Source organism: Physeter macrocephalus, chromosome 11, assembly GCF_002837175.3.
Source record: "Physeter macrocephalus isolate SW-GA chromosome 11, ASM283717v5, whole genome shotgun sequence".
NCBI classification, from domain to species: Eukaryota; Metazoa; Chordata; class Mammalia; order Artiodactyla; family Physeteridae; genus Physeter; species Physeter macrocephalus.
In genome coordinates this window covers 94,172,340-94,197,532 of record NC_041224.1, presented here as the reverse complement: position 1 = coordinate 94,197,532, position 25,193 = coordinate 94,172,340, and the positions used below count along the sequence as shown (strand labels likewise).

Sequence of the window (25,193 nt, the reverse complement as noted above, 5' to 3'; positions counted from 1 at the left end):
AAAGAAATTAAAGATGATACCAACAGATGGAGAGATATACCATGTTCTTGGATTGGAAGAATCAATATTGTGAAAATGACTATACTACCCAAAGCAATCTACAGATTCAATGCAATCCCTATCAAATTACCAATGGCATTTTTTACAGAACTAGAACAAAAAATCTTAAAATTTGTATGGAGACACAAAAGACCCCGAATGGCCAAAGTGGTCTTGAGGGAAAAAAACGGAGCTGGAGGAATCAGGCTCCCTGACTTCAGACTATACTACAAAGCTACAGTAATCAAGACACTATGATACTGGCACAAAACCAGAAATTTAGATCAATGGTACAGGATAGAAAGCCCAGAGATTAACCCATGTACCTATGGTCACCTAATCTATGACAAAGGAGGCAAGAATATACAGTGGAGAAAAGACAGTTTCTTCAATAAATGGTGCTGGGAAAACTGGACAGCTAAATGTAAAAGAATGAAATTAGAACACTACCTAACACCATACACAAAAATAAACTCAAAATGGATTAAAGGCCTAAATGTAATACTGGACATTATAAAACTCTTAGAGGATAACATAGTAAAAACACTTGTTGACATAAATCACAGCAAGATCTTTTTTGACTCACCTCCTAGAGAAATGGAAATAAAAACAAAAATAAACAAATGGGACCTAAAAAAACTTAAAAGCTTCTGCACAGCAAAGGAAACCATAAACAAGACAAAAAGAAAACCCTCAAAATGGGAGAAAATATTTGCAAATGAAGCAACTGACAAAGGATTAATCTCCAAAATATACAAACAGCTCATGCAGCTCAATATCAAAACAACAAACCCAATCAAAAACTGGGCAGAAGACCTAAACAGACATTTTTCCAAAGAACACATACAGATGGCCAAGAGGCACATGAAAAGATGCTCAACATCATTAATTATTAGAGAAATGCAAATCAAAACTACAGTGAGGGGGGGCTTCCCTAGCGGCACAGTGGTTGAGAGTCCACCTGCCGATGCAGGGGACACGGGTTCATGCCCCGGTCTGGGAAGATCCCACATGCCGCGGAGCAGCTGGGCCCGTGAGCCATGGCCGCTAAGTCTGCGCGTCCGGAGCCTGTGCTCCGCAACGGGAGAGGCCACAGCAGTGAGAGGCCCACGTACCACACACAAAAAAACAAAAATAAAACAAAAAAAACTACAGTGAGGTATCACCTCCCAATCAGAATGGCCAACATCAAAAAATCTACAAACAATAAATGCTGGAGATGGTGTGGAGAAAAGGGAACCCTCCTGCACTGCTGGTGGGAATGTAAATTGATATAGCCACTATGGAGAAAAGTATGGAGTTTCCTTAAAAAACTGAAATTAGAACTACCATTTTTTAGCAATAAAGTGTTTTTAAATTAAGGTATGTATATATATATTTTTAGACAAAATACTATTGCACCCTTAACAGACTATAGTATAGTGTAAACATAACTTTTATATGCGCCGGGAAACCAAAAAATCCATGTGACTCACTTTATTGCGATATTCACTTTAGTGCGGTTGTCTGGAACTGAACCTGCAATATCTCAAAGGTATGCCGGTACTCTGCTTACAATAATGGACAGAATAACCTGACAGGAGACAAATAAGGAAATAGAGGACTTCACACAATAAACCAACTAGATCTAACAGACATACACAGAACACTCTACCCAACAACAAGAAGCACATTCTTCTCGAGTTCACATGGCATATTTTCCAGGAGAGAACATATGTTAACTGCAATTAAGTCTCACTGATTTTAAAAGACAGGTATTATATGAAGTATCTTCTCTGATTACAATGGGATGATGTCAGAAGTCAATAACAAAAGGAAAACTGGAAAACTGACAAAATTGTGGAAATTAAACAACATATTTTTAAAGAAAGAAGACTCAAATTACTAAATCAGAAATGAAAGTGGGGACATTACTACCTATTCTACAGAAATAAAAAGGATTATAAGAGAGTACTATGAAGAACTGTATGCCAAAAAGTTGGATGACCTAGATGAAATGGACATATCCCTTGAAACACAAAACCTACCAAGACTAAATCACAAAGAAACAGATAATCTGAATGGACCAAATCTCCTAGTAAGGAGATTTAATCAGTAGTCAAAAAATCTCCCAACCAAAAAAGCAAAACAAAACCAAAACCAATTTTTAACAAAGAAAAGTCATGGGCCTGATGGGTTTACTGGTTAATTCTACCAAACATTTAAAGAACTAATACCAATCTTTCTCAAACTTTTCCAAAAAACTGGAGAGGAGAGAACACTTCCCTACTTATTCTATGAAACCAGCATAATCTTGGTACCAAAGACAGATAAAGACACTACAAGAAAACTACAGACCAATATCCCTTATGAATACTGATGCAAAAATCCTCGACACAAGACTGGCAATCTGAATTCAGCAGCATATTAAAAGGATTATATACCATAACCAAATGGGATTTATTCCTGGAATGCAAGAATGTTTCAACATACAAAATTCAATGTATACATCACAGTTTTCAACAGAATGAAGAAAAAAAAAACCACATGATCATCTTAATTGATGCAGAAAAAGTATCTGACAAAATTAAACACCACCGCATGATAAAAAAAAAACACTCAACAAACTAGGTAGGAATAGAAGGAAACTACCTCCACATAATAAAAGCCTTATGTGAAAAACCCAAAACAAACATCATACTCAATGGTGCAAAACTGAGAGCATTCCTCTAAGATCAGGAACAAGGCAAAGATGCCTGCTTTCACCACTTCTATTCAACACAGTTCTGTAAGTTCTAGCCAGAGTGTTTAGGCAAGAAAAAGAAATAAAACGCATCCAAGTTGGAAAGGAAGAAATAAAACGATCTATATTTGCAGGTATGATCTTATATAGAAAACCCTAAAGATTCCACCATAAAACTTAAGGGTAAATGAATTGAGCAAAGTAGCAGGATACAAAGTCAACACACAAAAATCAGTTGCATTTCTATACACAAACAATGAGCAATCTGAAAAGGAAATTATAAAATGTTTCCATTTCCAATAGCATCAAAAAGAATAGGACTTCCCTGGCGGTACAGCGTTTAAGACTCTGTGCTTCCATTGCAGGGAATGGGGGTTCAATCCCTGGTCAGGGAGCTAGGATCCCACATGCCACATGGTGCAGACAAAAAAATAAAATAAAAAAAGAATAAAGTACTTAGGAATTAACTTAACCAATGAGGTAAAAAGACTTGTACAGTGAAAACTACAAAACACCACTGAAAGAAACTAAAGACATAAGTAAATGGAAACACATTCCATGTTTATGAATTGGAAGTCTTAATATATTTAAAATCTCATTACTATCCCAAAAATCTACAGATTCAATGCCATCCCTATCAAAATCCCCATGACACTTTGTTTTTACAGAAAATTCTAAAATCATATGGAATCTCAAGGGACCCCAAATAGCCAAAACAATCTTGAAAAAAACTAGAGGACTCACTCTTCCTGATTTCAAAACTTACTACAGAGCTACTACAGTAATCAAAATAGCCAATGAAGACAGACATACAGACCAATGGCTAAGAAAAGAAAGCCCAGAAATAAACCCTCATATACATGGTCAAATGATATCTGACAAGGGTGCCAAGACCATTCAATAAGGAAAGAACAGTCTTTTCAACAAATGGTGCTGGGAAAACTGGATATCCACATGCAAAAAAATGAAGTTGGACCTTTACCTAACAACATACCCAAAAATTAACTCAAAATGGACCAAGGACCTAAATATGTAAGACCTAAAACAATATAACTCTTAGAAGAAAACATAGGACAAGAGCTTCACAACACTGGATTTGGCAATAATTTCTTGGCTAGGATACCACAGGTACAGGTAGCAAAAAAAAAAAAAAAAAATGCAAATTGGACTTCATGAAAATTTAAACAATTTTGTGCATCAAAGGACACCATCAACAGAGTAAAAAGGCAACCCACAGAATGGGAGAAAATATTTACAAATCATATGTATGACATGGGATTAATATCCACAATATATAGAGAATTCCTAAAATTCAACAACCAAAAAAACAAGCAACTCAATTCAAAAATGGGCAAAGGACTTGAATAGACATTTCTCCAAAGAAGATATACAAATGGTCAATAAGCACATGAAAAGATGCTCAACATCACTAATCGTTACGGAAATGCAAATCAAAAATACAATGAGATACCATCTCACACCCATTAGGATGACTACTATCAAAAATACAGAAAACAAGTGCTGAAGAGGATGTGGAAAATTGGAAGCCTGTGTACTGTTAGTGGGAATAGTAGAGCTGCTATGGAAAACAGTACGGCAGTTCCTCAAAATATCAGAAATAGAATTACCATGTCATCCAGCAATTTCACTTCCAGGTAGATACCCAAACAAATTGAAAGCAAGGTCTATATATATTCATATACAATGTTCATAGCAGTATTATTTGCAAAAGCTAAAAAATAGAAGCAACCCAAATGTCCATTGATGGATGAATGGATAGGCAAAATGTGGTATATAAATACAATGGAATATTATTCAGCACTAAAAAGGGAGGAAATTCTGACACATGTTACAACATGGACAAATCTTGAGGACATTATGTTAAGTGAAATAAACCAGTCACAAGAAGAAAAATACTGTTATGATTCCTCTTCTGTGAGGTACTTAGTCAAAATCCTAAAGACAGAAAGTAGAATGGTGATTAACAGGGGCTAGTGGGAGAATGGAGAATTACTGTTTAATGGCTATAGAATTTCAGCTTTACAAGATGAAAGAGAGTTATGGGAAAAAAAAAAAAAGAAAAGAGAGCTATGGGGATGGATGGTGGTGCTGATGGTTGCACAACAATGTGAATGTAGTTAATGCCACTGAACTATGTACTTAAAAATGGTTAAGATGGTATAGGGCTTCCCTGGTGGTGCAGTGATTAAGAATCCGCCTGCCAATGCAGGGGAAAACGGGTTTGAGTCCTGGCCCGGGAAGATCCCACATGCCGCGGAGCAACTAAGCCCGTGCGCCACAACTACTGAGCCTGCGCTCTAGAGCCCACGAGTCACAACTACTGAGCCCGCATGCCACAACTTCTGAAGCCCATGCGCCTAAAGCCTGAGCTCCACAACAAGAGAAGCCACCGCAATGAGAAGCCCATGCACCGCAAGGAAGAGTAGCCCCCACTCGCCGCAACTAGAGAAAGCCTGCATGCAGCAACGAAGACCCAACGCAGCCAAAAATAAATAAATTAAATAAATTTAAAAGATTTTTTAAAAGACACCTGTTTCTTTAAGGAAAAAATGGTTAAGATGGTAAATGTTATGTGTATTTTATCACAATTTTTTAAAGTAATTAAAAAAAAGAAGATACTGTATGGCTCTAGCCATGTAGAGTGACAGATGAAGGAAATGAATGTCCCTATTTTCTGTGATTTAGGAACTTCAGGCATATTTGAATAACTGATTTGGTATTTTCGAATAATAAAACTTTAAAATCTTCATTACAGTTAAGACGAATGTGATTGAGAGGAAAATCATATACACAGGTTCCATTGTGATGTATTTGTTGGGTAAAATCAGTATATGATTTTGTCTCATTTATCATAAAGCTTTTTTGGGATAGAGAGGGCAAAAGTGCTGAAACCCCAAGCAGGACTAAGACATATTTTCCTTTTTTACAGCTTCCTCTTTTTTCCATAGGGTTAATTAGCTCCACATGTAAATAGGTCTGAAACAAGCATCAGAATAGGTAAAGCCTGAAATTGACCATAAGGCTCAGCATCGTTTGGACAGAGATCACAGGGAGTGTTGATGGAAATAACCATTATTTTCTGTTACAGTGAATAAAGCAGTATTAAACACCCTTCACTCTCAACGCTCTTGGAGTTATTTTGGATTGGCAAAACACGGCCCATGTACCACCACACTCCTCTGTAGCATCCATAGTGGATACCATTATTCCCTTTCCCACTGAGCTTGGCTGCAGCAACAGGATACTGATCAGAGTTCATTAGCACATTGGATGAAACCTCTCTGTCATCCATGGCAACTGATGTGCTTGTAAGCAAGGTCACTGCAACTCCTGTACTGCCTCTCCATCTCTGGAACAATACAAATGATTCAGTTTGCATTATGCCACGTAACAGCTATTCAACTGCTGCCACATCCTGACTACGAGCAGACAAGAGGCCGCTTTAGCCAATTTCAGATCAGCGAGAAAGAGCACTATAATTCCAACTTACAGTTTCAAGGCTCTTCTGGAACTCCAGAAGTTTAGCTTCGGCTTCCTCATAATTCTTGAAGAACATACACAGTTCATACATCTCCATCATGAATAGTAATGGGGACTCCTTTGAGGAAGAGTTTGAATGAAGTTAAAAATCCTGAAACTTAATCAATACTATATTCTCAATGAGTAATGCCAATATAAGAGAGGTTAAATTAAAAATCAAAACTATTAATAACAGCTTTGTAGCAGAATGAACTCATATATATTAAAAAGAAAGGAAATTAAATTTATATTTCCTTTTGGAAAAAAGATACTCAGGCCAGGTACACCTACTCAACAGTCCATACTCCAGTCTATACTTGGTCCACTACACATGAGCAGGAGATGTTCCATTAGACGCTGCTAAGACACCTCTACACACTCCTGGGTAATGGGCTCCACTGATCTGTTAACCTAGTGCTTGTTTGTGGCATTAATCCACACATTTCCATCACTTTGGTGGGAGCTTTTTGGTCAGAGGATAGGAGTTTTAGAATTAGAGATTATGGATCTGAACCATAAGTAAACCACTTACTAAAGTACTTTGAGACCCTGGGCATGTACTTAAGTTCTGTGAGCCTTGGTATACCACTCTGTAAAATGAGGATAATATCACTTCATAACATTCTTCTAAAATATTACTTTATATAGGATTATTGGTAGAATCGACTAAAATAATATACATAAAGCACTTTGCTAAGTAAATGATAGTTTTAATATCGTTATCTGTTGTTGGCTTAAAAAAAAAATCCAGAGATAGGAATAATTTTAAAAGCCAATGGGGGATATTCTGAAGTAGCCCTTTTAAACTGAGGAAAGAAATGAACTAACACTACCTTAAAGAAAAGCTGGAAACCTCTGATGAGAGTTTTGCTCTTCTGCCGTGTTAATAACGTCCTCCAGATGACTGAGAGGTCCTCAAGGTCCCAGATATGGCCCTCCATTGAGTCCTGAATGTGTCCCATTGCTTCCGCTGCAACACTGTGCTCCACAGAAGTGATGATCCAAACACAGAGGCAAGGAATAGCACTGGCGTCCTGCCAGTGGATAAGAACTTTTCAAAATAAGATAATGACTGCACATGGATTACTTGACTGCAGAAGCTTCCAGCAATGCTACAACTACAGATGGATATTTCCTGTTTAGAACAAGTCACCTCACTAAATTGGTTAAAATGACTTGAAAATCCTTCAAACATGAAACAAACTCTAATGAACAACCAAGGGACTGTTATAAACTGTCCTGCAGAGTATAGTAGGTCAAAAGGCCAAGAACCTGAGGGGATATATGTGGAGGTCAGGAAAGTACTAAGTATAGGAAAACAAGACTGTCCTCTACAGAACTGCTGATCAAGGGACTGTTCGGAGCATCCCTCTTCCCTGCTCAAGACACAGAGGTGGTCGGTGCACCAAAGCATCCTTCTCTATGAGTGCCAACCGGAAGCCAAGGCTCTGATCACTTAAGTTACTGAACGTTAAGGCACAAGGAAATGCACTAGATGGCCTGAAGCCTAAGCTGGGGAAGCACAAAAAGTGGCAGTGACCTTGGAAACACATGCTAGGGCCTCACTGTCATCACCTCACATTCTCCCTGATTATCAGCCTTCCCTGTCTCTTCCCACTTTTTCTACTGCCCTCTGAGTCCCTAATGTAGGCTTCTCAAGATTCTCACCTGGACACATGAGGCCAGGACACTAAGGATTGGGGCCTGTTGTTTCACTGCTTCTGCCAGGAGCCAGCACCAGGAGTTTGGCACCTCTGAGCACTGAAGCAGAATTTCAAAGAAATCAGTCATCTCTAATTTGTTTCTTTGGAGTTCCTGTGGGGACTTGTTGCAGACTTGATCACTGTCCATCCTAGACTTGGACACCGAAGGTAAGTTCTCAAAAGCCAGTCTTAAGTGGTCTTGAAGAACAGGGCTGAAATACTGGAGAAGAGATTTCACCTAGAAAACATATTAGATGATTGATGATCAAAAAAGACAACCAACTTCCAATTTCAGCTGGAGCTGAAAATGTTGGAGAAAAGCAGAGGCAAAATTGTTCTTTCTCACCCTGAACTGTGTCAGAGGTGACCACATAATTTTACATAGTTGTTGTGCTTGAGTGAGTTTCCATATTCAATCTGGAGTCACAAAAACTCTTCCTTCAGCTCTTTAGTAGTAATGACTAGTCCTTTGAAGCCAACCCACTGAAATCTTAGTAAAAATAAGAGTATCATAGCAAAAAAAAGCCTATGTATACACAACAGAAAGAACACTGTCTTCTGAGAAGTGTTCCCATTTCTCTTCTTGAATAACTGGCAACAATCGGTGGCTTACCTCCTCTGGGTGGTAATTATGGAGTTGGCTGTGAATAATAAACTGTAACCAATCATTTGCTTTGGCACATTCTCTAAGGTAAGATGTGCTCAGTTTCAGATTGTGGAGCCTGCAGAATTGTACCACTAATGCCCACTGGCTGCTGGATTCACTGGATAACCTATAATTGGGAGTGGGGGTGGGGGGTAAGAGGAAAAAACTTGTTAAAATGTAGCTTTAAACTGGAAACTTAGTAAAAAATAAACTATAGTATATTCTCTAAAAAGCCTTTCAACAAATACCAAATACTTATTAGACTGCTTTGGAAAAAAAAAAAAGGACTCTTTCACCCATAATGTACAATAACTTTCTTAGCATACTGGCAAAATTCATTCCTCTTTTTTATCAACCAAGTATCTATCAAACCAGCTATGCACCATCTTTAGGAGAATTGAGAAAAACAGTCACTCAGGAAATTGTCTGAGTGCTTAATTCTCTTGCATGATTCACTTTAGAGTATCAGAGCCCTGACAGGTGCCTGGGCTTCCTTGCTAAGGGGAGGGTACCTGCTAAGAAGGAAACTGCTGAGAACAGTCAGTGACAGGAGGTACATGAGAATGGTGCATTCCCAGGGTCGGGGTAGCGGGTTAGCCCCAGTGGAGAAGAGCACAGAGGAAAGATGACATAAATGTATAAGGACAGGGGCTTTTGTGGACAGACGGTCACCTCACCTTCCATTATCAACTGACATATATTAGCAAGAAAAAAATCAAGGACATCACTTAGAGTCAAATTTTGTGAGATCTATCCCGCTCCTTCTGAAATGATTTCAACATGTAACACTTAAGAGACTTCTCAGACCAGCAGCACAGTAGAGGAGACAAAGCTCTTCTCCACCTCTTGGAAACTCTATCTGTAAAGAGGGAATCATTATTTTCACCCTTCTTTTACTAATGGCAAGATGCAAATGAAATCTGTTATGTGCTCGATGAGAAAGAAGATAGGTCTAGTAAGAAGATAAGGTCTGGTGAAAACATGTGTTGGAAGAAAGACGAGGCAAACACAGATTGGAACAATACAGCTTGCTAGAAAAGAGGCTGGGATCGCAACTCACAAACCTCTTTATTTCCTGCTGCTGAATGCTGTCCCATATACCTTCTTCTAAGAGAACAAGCAATTCTTCTATAGTTGACTTTTCACCCACAGCCAGTTTAGATAGTTTTTCAGCTATAAGAAATATAAACAACAAAATATGGTCAAGAAAAAAGGTTGGGAACTGGGCAGTTCTGTTTGAAGAGTGTGGCCCAGAGACATTTCAGAAACCCATTAAAGGGCCCAATAAAGTGAGATAAAGTGCAAAAATTCTGCAGGAAAAGGATGAAACAGAAGATAACTGTTTCCTCCCCAACCACTCACAATTCAATGCCTTAGACCTATTTTTCCCTTGTCCTCTCAACAAAACAAATGACATAAAGGGGCTGTACCTAGAGACTCTCTGATAAAGTTGTACTGAGCATCTTCATTTCTACGCGTGTAGCTCAAAATTATATTGGCCACTTTCATATCAACTCTGAGCTTGAGGCTGTCGAGGCCAAGCAGTTCTAAGAAACAAACACAGGCAGCTCCTATTGAAGGTATGTGGAAGGAGGAGAGCCCTAAAACATAGGCTTCATTGCCTACTTGCTGGATCCTGAAAAAGAAAGGAATCAAAATCACATGAGCACGTGAAAATTTTTTCTCACCAGGAAAAGCAGACTGAATTATATCAGTGACACTTGGAGCATCAGATGCATGCAATTTTTGACTTCCTCCCCCTTCCCTTTTTCACCCCTTGTATACATCTATTTAGGTTCTTGGTAGCTTTTAGTCACCTTCTGGCTCCATAGCCCCCTATTCCCTTATATTTTACCTTCTCCTAAAATGCCTACTCATAGTCCAAATTATTTTTGCTTCCAACTTTATTCAGGGAACGTGGAATAGAACTTATGAAAGACTACCAACTTATGATCTTATTAATTCTGAGTATGTACACAAACTATCAAGAAAATTAATGCCACCTAAAATTTGACATCATAAAGCACATACATTTTAAACGACTCATATATGTACTTTTACATGAATAGAAAAATTTCGAGGAAAGATGCACAAGAAACTAACCATGTTTATATACCATGTAGAACAAAGATGAGAGAATGAGGGACTTTTTCTTTCATTTTTCACCCTTCTGACCTACTTAAATATTTTAACATAAAGATGCATTATTTTGTTAACTATAAAACAATAAAATAAATCTGTATTTAGCTGCTGATTATATCAAATACTCCTCCCAATTCTGTGCTTTATAAAAGTGAATTATAAAAGACCAAGATCTTAAATACAGAATTCATATCTCACTATAGAATTCCCTCTTTATAATAATTGCTAACATTTGGCAAGCTCCTGGATCATTATTTAAAAACATGGTTTTCAGATATATTTATTATCTTATTTAAAATATATTTTAATCTTTTTTCCTATTAACAAAAGTAAGGGAATTCCCTGGTGGTCCAGTGGTTAGGACTCCATGCTTCCACTGCAGGGGACATGGGTTCAATCCCTGGTGGGGGAACTAAGATCCCGCAAGCTGCATGGCGCGGGCCAAAATACAAACAAACAAACAAACAAAAAACACAAAAGTAAGACAAGCTAAATGCCAAAAACCTGGGATATACAGAAAAGCACAAATGAAAAAATACATATATATATAATTCCCCAGTCAAATATAATTACTAACTGTGGTATGTTTCCTATAGGTTTTTTTATGCATGTGTAAAAGTACACAGATATGCCGTTTATTAAGAGTACAAATTATGTTTTAAGTACTCACAGCTGCTTGGGGGTCTTGCTCTTGGTTAATTCCTGAACCAGAAAAGTACCAAACGCAAACGATGGTCGTCCATGATGTAAATAATAAGCAAAATTCAGACGTTCCACTATAGCATATTTATTAACCAGGTCAGGGCTAGAGAAATGTGGGAGCTGACTCGCTGCATCTGGGGGGAAAGTGAAGCAGTATTAATCCTCTACACCTCACCATGATTAATTTCAGATCTGCATGTGGAAAATTTTACTCTGCAATGGTAAAAGAAAACTGGTTGCTATAATCATTTTGTACCACTGTGTATCACTTTGAACCACCAAGATGTAATAATTTTATTTTAATGTGGGGAGGTAGCCCTCATTTTATACAAAAATGTGTACCTGAGAAGCTGCATAAAAACTTATAAACTATGCTTTTCCCCTACTTGTTATTTTAGATGCTTTAATTTTGTATCTGATGATCCATTAAGTTCACAGTGGCAATAACCCTTTAACTACAAAATCTCTGCTAATGATTTGCAAGTGTAGCTTTTTAATTCATTCATGCAGCTCATTACACAATGAAATCCCTTCATCTCATATTTATATGAATCCTCTATTCACCAAGGCCAACTCACTGTACCCTTCTCCAACAAATACTTTGAGAAGAACATCCTTTTCTCCATATTAATACCCTCCTAATAAACTTTTGTTATCACTACCTGTACTTTCTGATGTTGGATTCATAGGGCACCTTATTATCTACATCATGATACCAACTTTCCAAGACCAGCAGAGTAGTTCAAAGTTCCTCTGTGCCCACGAAAAAAGCAGAAAAAAATTTTTTTTTATCTTTTTAGAAAAATACGAAGTCAAAAGATATTTGGATGTGAAAAGTTGGTATGAAATAAAGTTAGGGCTTGATAAGAAGCAGTTAACTGCTTCTTAACCGCTTACTATTAAAAAAATGAGACAAAACAACATTTGAACTGTTAACAGTGCATCTGCTCTTATTTTCAAAGTTCAAAGCTTATTTCTGAAATAAAGTTGTATCCCTCCCATGGAACTCCAAGGACTTTTTATATTGTGACTTAGCTCTTATTAAAAAAACAGGACTTGAAGACTTTAGAGGAGTCTGTCATCTTACAAAGCTATTACTTAAAAGTATACCTCCTTTGAGATTAAAAAACTGTCACATGCCTTATCTGTATCAGAGTGACTCTGGTAACTTACAATTACATATAAAACCATTCATTCATTCAATATTTGCTGAGCTCATATAAAGCTGAATGAATAAACTTGAGTTTTTATTCAAATAAGACCCTGATTTTTTAGTAGTTTGGTGGCTAGTATGTAGATTTTGTATAAGAGAAAATTCTACCTGAAGAGAAATTTTTCTCTGGCCTGCTGCAGAAGCCAAATCACCATGCAGGTGTCTTGTGGCCACTTTCAGTGGTAAAACCATATGATAAAAGAAGTCAACATTCTAATTAAATACAACTCTCCAATTTTAAAAATCCGTATTATGTCTTCATGATAATTGTTTCATTTAATTTGTGCTTTATTTCCTCAAATATGTTTTAAACTTCTAAAAATCAGGCAGGGAACATGCCTTCAACTTCCTCTATGTACCCAGCAGAGTGCTCCATCTCCACCAGGGCCTCAGGACTCTGGCTAACTGATGGAGTTGGAGCCATTAGAACAGTACAGGGGATTCTGTCTACTCTCCAGTAACCTCACTGAGATTAGAATGAGTATTTTCACTTGAAAATGCAATAAGCACTATTTTATCCTGCACTGAACAAATATCGATTGAATATCTATTATAGGCCCGGCACTGCACTAGGCACTAGGTAAATTCAATATATTGAAATTTGAACTTATAAAACTGACACATTAGAAAATGCACTTTTACATAAGTCAATAAATATTTACAGGGTATATATTACAGGGTATATATTATGTGAAAAGTACTAATTTGAAGCCTCCTTTAGAGTAGTATAGGCAGAGCCACCACAGGTAATATGATATTAAAGGCTAATTCAAAATAAATAAGTAAAAAAGAAATAGAAAAAGAGTTTAAGAACAGCACAAAAAAAAAATCAGGGAAAGTTTTATGGTCTAGAGAGGATGGCAGTGTGTGCGTATCTGGTGCTTACCATGTGTCAGGAACTGCAAGAGCTTTTTAAATGCCTTGTCTCCTTTCATTCTCATGTAACATGTGAGGTGGACACTGTCACTTACCTTATTTTATAGAAAACTGAAGAGAAGTTAAATCAGTTGCCCAAAGTCATACAGCTATTACATGGTAGAGCCAGGATTTGTCTAATGCCAACACCTATGCTCTTAACCTTTATACTATAGTGCAAGTGAACAAGGATTTTTGGAAAGGGAGAAACTTAAGCAGAAGGTCTATATTACATTCCCCAGCAAGTAAACCACTAGTGACCTCATACAATGACTTTTAACTCACAGTATGTTTTCAATTCAGCTTCCTAGAAAATGTTTTCCATCAAAACTACCATAGGCATCACCTTACTATAGTCAGAATGGCCATCATAAAAAATCTAAAAATAATAAATGCTGGAGAGGGTGTGGAGAAAAAGGAACCCTTCTACACTGTTGGGGAGAATGTAAATTAGTACAGCCACTATGGAAAACAGTATGGAGGTTCCTTAAAAAACTAAAAATAGAGCTACCATATGATCCAGCAATCCCACTCCTGGGCATATATCCAGAGAAAGCCATAATTGGAAAAGATACATGCACCCCAATGGTCACTGCAGCACTATTTACAATAGCCAGGACATGGAAGCAACCTAAATGTCCATCAACAGAGGACTGGATAAAGAAGATGTGTTACATATATATATAATGGAATATTACTCAGCCATAAAAAAGAATGAAATAATGCCATTTGCAGCAACATGGATGAACCCAGAGATTGTCATACTGAGTAAAGTAAGTCAGACAGAGAAAGACAAATATCACATGATATTGCTTATATGTGGAATCTTAAAAAAAGGGTATAAATGAACTTATCTACAAAATAGAAATAGAGTTACAGATGTAGAAAACAAACTTATGGTTACCAGGGGGTAATTGGCAGGGGAGGGGGGGAGGGATAAATCGGAAGATTGGGATTGACATATACACACTACTATATATAAAATAGATAACTAATAAGGACGTACTGTATAGCACAGGGAACTCCACTCAATACTCTGTAATGGCCTATATGGGAAAAGAATTTAAGAAAGAGTGGATATATGTATATGTATAATAGATTTACTTTGCTGTACACCCGAAACTAACACATTGTAAATCAACTATACCACAAATTAAAAAAAAAAAAAAAAAAAAAAGGCCGGGTGGAGGGTACACTGCTGTTCATTTTATTATTTTTACCATACATTTACATTATATACACTCTTCTATATACATTTCAGAATGTAAAAGCCAATCTAAGGAAGGGCATCATACATCCAGTGAGAGCTTTTTGTTTTTTTTTTAATATTCTCCATAGCTGATTCAACATAGAGAGTGTCTTAATATTATTTATGAGAATAAAGGATAAATATAAGTGGGAAAAAAAAAAAGATCCAGCAATCCCACTCCTGGGCATATATCCGGAGAAAACTATAATCAGAAAAGATACAAGCACCCCAAAGTTCACTGCAGCACTATTTACAATAGCCAAGACATGGAAGCAACCTAGATGTCCATCAGCAGATAAATGAATAAAGAAGATGTGATATATCTATATATACTGAGCCATAAAAAACAATGAAATAATGCCATCTGCAGCAACAGGGATGGACCTAGAGATTATCATACTAAATGAAATAAGTCAAAGACAAATATCATATGATATAGCTTATATGTGGAATCTAAATAAATGATACAAATGAACTTATTTACAAAACAGAAAGAGACTCACAGACACAGAAAACAAACTTATGGTTATCAAAGGGGAAAAGGTGGGGAGGGATAAGTTAGGAGGTTGGAATTAACATATACACACTATTATATATAAAACGGATAACCAACAATGACCTACTGTATAGCACAGGGCACTATATTCAATATTTTGCAATAACCTATAAGGGAAAAGAATCAGAGAAAGAATGTATATACAACTGAATCACTGTGCTGTACACATGAAACTAACACAATACTGTAAATCAACGATATTTCAATTTAAAAAAAAGAAAAAAGAAAATGTTTTCCAGTGGAATGTGCCTTTATTTTTAAAATAGAAAGCAGGGAGGAAACTAGGTTGGCTTTACATAAATGAACTTCTGTCAACACTGCTGAAATGCTTCTAAAGCAAGAAGAATCCATAATGACTTACCTCCTATAGTCAGTGTGTTGGCAGACTGCCAGCCAAACAATCTGCTAGGATCAAAGGGCAATAATGACTGGAAAAGGGGAAAAGTCAAATCAGAGTTAAAAGTTAATTGATTCTAAAGTGAAGTAAACAAAATCATATGAAAGAGCTTCACAGGCAGTCTGCTTCCCTTCTTCAGGGCAATTAAAAACTTTTATCTTTCTAGACAAAAATTCTTTGAACACAGAGCATATGAGACATTTTTCTATTTTAATAAAAATAGAACTGGCTATGTTCCTTTTAAAGACTCTCTGCACTTCAAACTATGTCTGCAAAGTATACTCTCTTTTGGTAGAACCAGCATCAATTATAAGGTAAAAATGGCTTTAGAAGTCCTTTGGAATCAAAAGGCAAGAGGACTAAGAGGCTAGAAAATGTTACCACGTAAATACAACAAGGTGTGCTGAGGCAGGTCAGGAAAGAGTGAAACAACTAGATCAAGGGTTAAAGGAATGTGATGACCAAACCATCAATAACAACAGCAAAGAAAAAACAGCCGACTAAGATCAGGTCAGTCAGAAAAGGTTTGAGAGCAAGGAGCGCTGGCTGTTTTGAAATCTGTAGGCCAAAGGTTTAGCAAAGACAGTAAATAGATGGTGGGAGGGATATAGGAGATGACACAACTCTTAGGCCAAGATCTGGATGGCTAAGAAAAGAGCAGCTTTAATTTTATTTATGTATTTATGTATGCATGTATGTATGTATGTACTTATTTATTCTTAGTTCCCAGACCAGGGATTGAACCTGGGCCATGGCAGTGAAAGTGCCAAGTCCTAACCACTGGACTGCCATGGAATTCCAAAGCAGCTTTAATTTTAAATTAAGGGAGAATCTTGTGGTCTATTAAGGAAGGAATACTTTTCCTAAAATAACAGGACTAAAAAATTGCCTCAGTCAACCTGAAAACAGAACAAAGAACAACCTGAAACCTCTTATGTTTCAGGCTGATTGAATCCACTTTAGGTACTAAAACTATGTTTTTATATAATCTACTTATATCTAGTTTATATACCAATGTTACTCAAAGTGCTGATCTGCAATGAGATAAGAAGCTTGTGATAAATATAAATCTAGCTTACTGCTTCCTTCTTTGAGAAAGTCTTGCTACATAAAAACAAAACAAAACAGACAAACGCACCAAAAAAAAAAACCAACCCTGCTGACACATACCAGCAACAAGCAGTTCATGGACTGGCACCTGCCTGCGGACCACATTTTTAAGTAGCACCAGTCTGTACCCTAAAAAATTTCACATTAGAGTAAGAGAAGTTTTGTACCTTCATAGGATTATAGAGTTTAGATTGAACTGAAGACACTATAGGAATATTTGTACCCAGGAAAAAAAGCAAAAAGCCTTTTGAAATGAGAAATGAGCAAAAGAAGGTGTCCTTAATTGAGCATCCCTGGATAGGTTTCAGGGAATCTGTGAATTCCTCTGAAATATAAGCAAAATGATGTGCAACTTTTCTGGGTAGAGGGTTCATAGCTCTGTTTTTTTAAAAATTTATTGTTTTTGGCTGCATCAGGTCTTGGTTGCGGCACGTGGGCTCCCTAGTTGTGGCACGTGGGCTTCTCTCTACTTGAGGTGCACAGGCTCTGTAGTTGCGTCATGCGGGCTTAGCTGACTGTTCCCTGACCAGGGATCAAACCCGCATCTCCTGCATTGGAAGGCGGATTCTTAACCACTGGACCACCAGGGAAGTCTCTCACATTCTTAAAGAGGTCTTTGTCCTAAAGGTGACTTAAATAAATAAACAGCCCTATTCACTGAGAAGAGACAGAAATTATCAGTGGTAGAATGAAGCAGCTCTCAATGAAAGCAGCAGAGAAGTATGCTGGCCAACTATCTGTCTGCTCTCAGATCCATTTCTACCTTTCCCATGTTCTGCCCTGAATTGCAGAGAACTGCATTTCCCAAACTCACTTGCCCTCTAGCTATGATAGGTTCAGCCATTAGAGACAACATGGGAGATTAAAGGTGGCAAGAGGGGAGAAGCCAAGATATTTTCCCCTTCTTTGTTTTCTAGGGCATCTCTTGCATGGTTCCAGGCCTACCCTCTCATCCCAGCTCCCAGTAGGTAGCCCGGTTGTGATTTTCGCTCCCAGAGAGGCTCCAGCTGTTGGGTTCAGACAACACCACTTTCTTGCATAGAGGTGTTGACTGCTTCCTTCTTTGTTAATTTTTGGGTTGTCTCATCATCACATGTTTGGTTTCTCCATTTTGCTATCATTCTGTGTTAAGTAATTCCCTATATTAAATGGCCTCCATTTGGAAGACCCAGAGTGGTTCCTGTTTTCCTGGCTGAACGTTGACTGATACTCCTAAATACTGTACCTGAATCAGGTGGTAGAGTGTAATATCTGGTGGCAGGACACTAGGGGCAGTGTACTGTGGGAAGAGAGCAGTTTTAAGCTTGGGGTAAGGAGTTAATGCCATCTTCAGTAGCTGGGGATCTACTTTCTTCACACAGTTCTCATTTTCTTCATTCTGAACAACCTAAATAAAAAGATAACATGGTACAGAATAATGTTTTTCTCTTCTCCAAATTTAAGTCCTTTTTTCATAAGTAGCCTGTGAAACAAGATTAGCTTGATATAATAGGTGGTAGTGAAAACAGCACTGGACAAGGAGTCAGTAGCCAATAGTTCTGGTTCTAAGACAAACTAGCTGTATGACCTTGGGCTAGATATTTAATATCAGGCAGGCTTCAGTTTCCTCATCTACAGAATTAGAAAGTTCAGCTAGATCAGTGGTTTTCAAACTGCATAAGGAAAGGCTGTTTGAAAAAAGGCTCTACTACAATATTTAAAAATTTTAGATATTAAATAGTAAATATTTTACAAGAAAAAAACCTATTAGACTAGATAACTTAGGTCCTTTCCTCTCAGGTCTCAAGTTATTCTGACTGATTTCTGACAGGTGATCAAAAACAGGAAGAATAAATAACCATGAAGTTAAGGTATACTTTTTATATAAGGTAACAAACTTTTGCAGATTAGATGCTTAACAGCATTCTTAAGTTCCCTCTAACCAGTCACACTATACTTTCAAAAAAGCAGAGATGGGCAACTTTTCACTGGATTCCTCAAAAGAGTTTTTAAGGGTAGCTAAAAATTATGGTTTCCTTTTTAACTCTCAAAGAGGTCAAATAACAGAGAGTAATTCCCAAGTCACAGATTTAAAGTATACTTACTCCAAGGAGCAATTAGATCTTGATTCTATCCTGAAAACAAACCTGGAGTATTAGAAAACAAATAAACAGGAAAAAAATCGCTATACAACATTCAGTCGCCCCTTGGTATCCACAGGGGATTGGTTCCAAGACCCCCACAGATGCCAAAATCCGAGGATGTTCAAGTCCCTCATATAAAATACTGTAGTACAGTCAGCCCTCCATATCTGTGGATGCAGAACCCCCGAATATGGAGGGCTGACTACAGCAGTCTCCTTTCAACTTAAGAGGATATGATATAAAGTTTAAAAATTCACCCTTGTTTTATGCTCTTTAATCTAATGAAATACTTGTAAGTGGTTATATTTTAACATCAGCTGAGACCTAGAAAATCCACCAATATTTCGGCTAAATTTAAAATCAGTCCTATTTTGCCATAACAGGTAAAAGTGCTGTCCATACCTGGCTGACGCCCCCAGGGGCATACATTGTGGTAGCAAGGGCCAGGAGGGTATGTCCTTCCAATAGCATACTGCTTACACTGGCCTGGTTGCTGGGAATCAGTATCTGAGCATTTGCAAGGCTAGCCTGGAAGATCAGTTTGGGATCTGAAAAATAAGAGAGTACATTTTTCTCCTTGAGAGAGAGAAATACTAAACAAAGGATTACATAATTCTGAGAAAGAAAATTAATTTTTAACTCTATCCAAAGTAAGAAGAATTTTCTAAGTTTAAGAGTAATGGGAAAATGTCACAAAGGGAAAAAAAGAAAGAGTTGTCCACATAAAAATAAAAACTTCCATTCAAACAAAGAAAATTGAAAGTTTGTAATGAACAAGGGGAAAAATCAACAACAGATGACAACCTAACAATTAATGCCTTCAACAAAGAGCTCATACCAATACAAAAGCCCAAAAAACTGACTGTAACAGTTAAATGGACAAAAGAAATAACCATTTTACAAACAAGGAAATATAAATGTCTGACACATAAAAATATATAATTCATTAGCAATAAAGAAATGCAAATTAAAATAGTAATTAGATGCCATATATCACCTATCAAATCAGCAATGATTTTAAAAAATATTCATCCTCAAGCACAGAGCTGGTCAGTGTGCACAGAAGCTGGGACTTACAGTAAAGAATGGTGTAACCCTCCTGGAAAGCAATCTAGCCTTATATCAAGAACCTTCAAAATGCATATAACCCCAGACCCAGGAATTTTATATCCAGGAACCTATCTGTGCTAAGGAAATAATCTGAAACAAGCACAAAAATTTTATGTTCAAATATACTCAAGATTATTATTTATAATAGGAAAAATTGAAAACAGCCTTAACGTCAAAAAATGAGAGGACAGGGGCTTCGCTGGTGGCGCAGTGGTTGCACGTCCGCCTGCCGGTGCAGGGGAACCGGGTTCGCGCCCCGGTCTGGGAGGATCCCACGTGCCGCGGAGCGGCTGGGCCCGTGAGCCATGGCCGCTGAGCCTGCGCGTCCGGAGCCTGTGCTCCGCAACGGGAGAGGCCACAGCAGAGGGAGGCCCGCATACCACAAAAAAAAAAAAAAAAAAAAAAAAAATGAGAGGACAGTAAATTAGAGTATTTCTAAACAATGAAATATTATGTAGACATAAAATGGTCATTGTCTCTAAGAACATAGGAAAATTCTTATGTTATAATTACTATATGAAAAAACGCAATATACAAACACATAGATGTTTCTGGTTACATCCCTAGCACTTACAGACTGTCACAAGGTAGGGGATAAATAAATATTTGTTGGATGAATGAAATACAACATTGACTAGGTTTAAAAAAAGTATAGAGAAAATAACCATAACAAAATATATTAAAATATATCAAGAGTTCCCTATGGATAGTTATCTTCCTGTTCACTTAGGCTATCTACCTATTGAGATGTTATCTTGATAGTTGTTTGTGGCTTCCTTTTTTTATTATTATTTTTTAACAATGAAACATGTTACTTTATGATCACCAGAAAAATAAAACAAAACCAAAAAAACCTCAACCCACATTATGAAAAAAATTATTCATTAGGAAAGAAACCAGTGAAAGATTGGCTGTTGACATTCCTTGCCTATGTTGTGGCTTGGCCCGTCCCCTTTCCTGAACTTCTAGAATAACACCCACTAAGCCCTCAGGGGTCACAGGGTTTTTCTACCTGATTATAACCAGAGCAAGGCTCTCCATCATTGGCTCCACTAGAGAAGACACAACAATCCCACATATACTCTGGATTTATTTTCACTCCAATTGGAGTTCCTTACTGAAAGATTCAGGGCAGCCATTTGGAAGACAGACCACCTCCTCATGGAAACAGGGTTTCAGTCTACCAAAGAGCAGGAACCTGTGATGAACTGGTAGGATAAGAGATATCCAACATAACCACACATGCTATCTGCTCCGAGTCTGGTTTTCTTCACTGTCAAGAGGCTAACATTTTTGGTCTTTTGCTTTTTAAATAAAGCTTGAGTCTAGATTATGGTCAAATATTTGTCTACAGCTAGACAGTTTATTCAAAGAGTTCGCAATTTAAATTCCATTCAACAGACCAGTTATTTATCCAAAGCAAGTTTTGTTATTTAATACAATACACCCATACCTGTTAAATTACTGGAAACTTGTCGACACTGAACTAAAAATTCAAACCAAGGGTGAGCTTCATGTAATTCTTTTTTGTCCAAAAAGGGACAATTTGGAGGATTAAGTCTGTATATAAAACAAACAAACAAAAAAACTATCTGATTAACATAGAGGATAAGACAGACAATTACAACCACGTTTGCTCAGGTGATAACTAGCATAAAAAAAAAAGAACTTTGTAATTAAAAAGTAAATATAACACAATATAATCCCAGTCTTGTGTTGTGTTTTACATATGCCTTATGATCTGGAAATAGAGAATTTTAGAGACAGGGATAATATCACTTAAAATGTATTTCCTACTGTGATGAAATTTTACCAACTCTGTATAAGATTACCAGATATCTTTGCACTTGAAGGTACGCTGTATTGGGTTTTTTTTAACAACAAAAGCTCTTTAGCTTTTTCAAACTTAAGAGGTTTTCGAAAACCTTTACATAACTACAAGAGAAGCTGGGACTAAGCAGTTAAGGCTCATAACAGGTCCTCAAAAAATACAGCTTTTAAACTTTCACTTGCCAGTAGCTTTGAGGAAAACATTTCTGTGTTCAAGTAAGTCTTAATGATATGAACAAGAAATACACCCTTTGCTTGACTTCCTAGTCTTTACTACACAAAATAAAATAAAAATGTTCTCCTTAGCACATGAATGTGGGTTCTGGAATCAAACATAAGTATAATTAAATCTAGCTTTACCAATTACTAGCTGTATGCCTTAAATAGGGCACTTAGTCTCTCTCAGAGTTTCAGTTTCCTCATCTGTGAAATGGAGGAGTAAGTAACCACCTCACAGGGTTTTCTGAAGATTAAATGAGATAATGCATGTAAAGTACTAAGCCTAGTGTCAAGAACACTGTAAGCACTCATATGTTAGAGACTACTACTACTTTTATTATTACTGACCCAATAGCAATTAACACTGGCCACAGATACGATTCTACAGGTTGACCTTAGACATCAATATATACTGATGTCTGTCTATCTAAATATAAACTTTAGAGCATTTCTAAGATACCTTGCAGTGGCGATGAATTCAAAGTTTTTAACATTTGCTTGGTAATGAAAATATCAAAGAAGTCCAAGTTAACCTTTAGAATCCTCCCTCTTTTAAACTTGTAAAGCATTTCTTTCTAATTTCTAGTTATTTAAAAGGTTAACAGAGATGTTACAGAATTAACATCACCAAAAAACACATAATAAGCATTTAGTTGAATGCAGTATTGAACTAAAAGATGTACCAAATGTTAGAGTGGGAGGAACTACTTCAAAAAGATCAGTATTCCTCACGAGAATGCTTAATATTTTCCTAAAAGTCACATTCAGAAGTAGTATGGAAAGAGGGAAGGTGAAGGCCTGCTCAAGGACAAGTTAATTCTTAGTACTCACTTGTAGTAGTCAAGAAAGACATAAAGAAGATACTGCAGACTGTGTTCCAAACAATAGAGAATGAAGTGACAATGGAAATCCCAACCATCTTTGGACCTATAGTTTTGAACAGGGAGGGTATCTTGCATCACGCCCCCAATACGGTTCAGTCTTTTGAGAAAGAGTTCAAAGTCTTCTAATTCAGATGTAAGAAAAATTCCATTCCTATTGGGCAGGTTTAAATAAAAGATGGCAAGTTAAAAAGTTGCTATATTCAGAGCAGACCAAATCATTTCCATTGTTAAGTAGTCTCAACTAGTTAAAAGTAAGTATTTACAAATTAATACTGCCAATTCTTACCCTATAAATATGTTCTGACACACATCTTTTGCTAGTTTCCAATAAAGGTTTCTGCACCACTGTAGTATTTTAATGTAGTAATGACAGTCTCGAGTTATATTAAATATTTCAAAAACCTAAACTAAGCTACCTCCATTACTTTGTTTTTACTGAAACTGTACAACCCAGTGAGGGAACAGTGGTTAAGTCTTGAAGCTAGATGCTTCACACACTGAGGAATCCACCAAAATATCCAAACAAAATCATTAAGAAATTAAAGCAGAATAATTTAAATAGACCAACCATTAAAGAACAGAAATTTGTATTTAAATATTTTTTATAAGTTTACTGTTAAATACATCACACATACCATTAAAGGAGTATAGAGAACATATTACGTGGAGTTTAGAGAAACACTGCATAGCCACCACCCAGATTACAGAACACTGTACCTAGAAGTCCTTTGTGTATTCCTCCCCCTTTACATGTGGCTTTGTCCTCAGAGGTAACCACTATCCTGACTTTCATGATAACTATTCCCTTACTTTTATTCACCCATATAGTTTTACCACCCATGTGTGTAACCCCAAATAATATAAGGTTTGGTTTTGCCTATTTCAAACTTTATATAAGAAGGGAACATCTTAGATATATTGTTGTCTTGTTTTTCTACTCAGCATTGTGTGATTTATCCATGTTGATACCTATGGCTATAATTTCTTCGTTTTCATTGTTATACAGTGTTCCACTGTACAATTATACTACATTTTACTTATCTGCTCTAACTTTGATGGTCATTGTTCCTAGATTTTTAGTAAAATAAATTTCCATTTCCATGATTACAAATGAGGAAGAACATCTTCTCATATGTTTATTGGCCATTTGTGCTTCCTCTTTTGTGAAATGTCTATGTGTGCTGGTATCTTTCCCCTCCAGATCCAAGCTCTACTCTCCTGCTCTGTGTCCCTGGAGGCTCACCTGTATGGGTTGCTCTAGAAGACTCCTGTGCCTTCAGGTTTCTATTTTGGTTTCGTCTCCTATGGGAGACTCCCATCGGGAGATAAGAATTAGAGAAAAAGGGAGGATGGGGATACCTTGGCGCTCTCTGTGTGAGGTGACAGCAGGTTGGCTGACATTCTCCCCTAAGAGACACAACTCCTGCCAGGCAGCTCCCTTGGTCTCAGTAACTGTTGTCTTCCTTTGCCCCATCAGGCCTTTTAGAAAGCACACCCTACTCCCAAGGTCATGAAGGTATTCTTCCCTACCTTCTAAAAGCATTATAATTTTTACATTTTACATTTAGGTTTTAAAATCTACCTGGAATTGATTTTATGCATGATATAAGGCAGAGGGTCCAATTTCATTTCCCCCATATAGCTATCTAGCTATCCCAACCCCATTTGTTGAAAAGACTATTCTTTCCTCCAAAAAAGACTGTTCTGCAGTGCCACCGCTGTCATATATAAGGTGAGCATATATATATATAAGTCTGTTTCAGGGCTTCCCTGGTGGCACAGTGGTTAAGAATCCTCCTGCCAATGCAGGGGACATGGGTTCGATCCCTGGTCTGGGAAGATCCCACATGCCACGGAGCAACTAAGCCCATGCACCACAACTACTGAGCCTGCACTCTAGAGCCCATGAGCCACAACTACTGAGCCCACATGCCACAACTACTGAAGCTCGCACGCCTAGAGCCTGTGCTCCGCAACGAGAAGCCACTGCAATGAGAAGCCCGCACACTGCAACGAAGAGTAGCCCCTGCGCGCCACAACTAGAGAAAGCCCATGCGCAGCAACGAAGACCCAATGCAGCCAAAAATAAATAA

General features: G+C 37.3%; 1 protein-coding gene across 6 annotated transcripts in view; it reads right to left on the bottom strand.

Moving 5' to 3' along the window:
• SPG11 (SPG11 vesicle trafficking associated, spatacsin) overlaps positions 1 to 25,193 on the bottom strand; it is an 81,251-nt gene that overhangs the window by 30,329 nt on the left and 25,729 nt on the right. For all 6 annotated transcript variants that reach the window (XM_007115993.4, XM_007115994.4, XM_055088265.1 and 3 more), the window contains exons 16-27: positions 23,048 to 23,251; positions 21,621 to 21,727; positions 19,460 to 19,605; positions 18,160 to 18,321; positions 15,789 to 15,855; positions 11,463 to 11,628; positions 10,081 to 10,286; positions 9,715 to 9,823; positions 8,618 to 8,777; positions 7,970 to 8,242; positions 7,135 to 7,335; positions 6,273 to 6,380 (exon numbers count right to left, since the gene is read on the bottom strand). In XM_007115993.4, the coding sequence (XP_007116055.2) occupies positions 6,273 to 6,380; positions 7,135 to 7,335; positions 7,970 to 8,242; positions 8,618 to 8,777; positions 9,715 to 9,823; positions 10,081 to 10,286; positions 11,463 to 11,628; positions 15,789 to 15,855; positions 18,160 to 18,321; positions 19,460 to 19,605; positions 21,621 to 21,727; positions 23,048 to 23,251 (1,909 nt within the window). The remainder of the gene's footprint in view (positions 1 to 6,272; positions 6,381 to 7,134; positions 7,336 to 7,969; positions 8,243 to 8,617; positions 8,778 to 9,714; positions 9,824 to 10,080; positions 10,287 to 11,462; positions 11,629 to 15,788; positions 15,856 to 18,159; positions 18,322 to 19,459; positions 19,606 to 21,620; positions 21,728 to 23,047; positions 23,252 to 25,193) is intronic.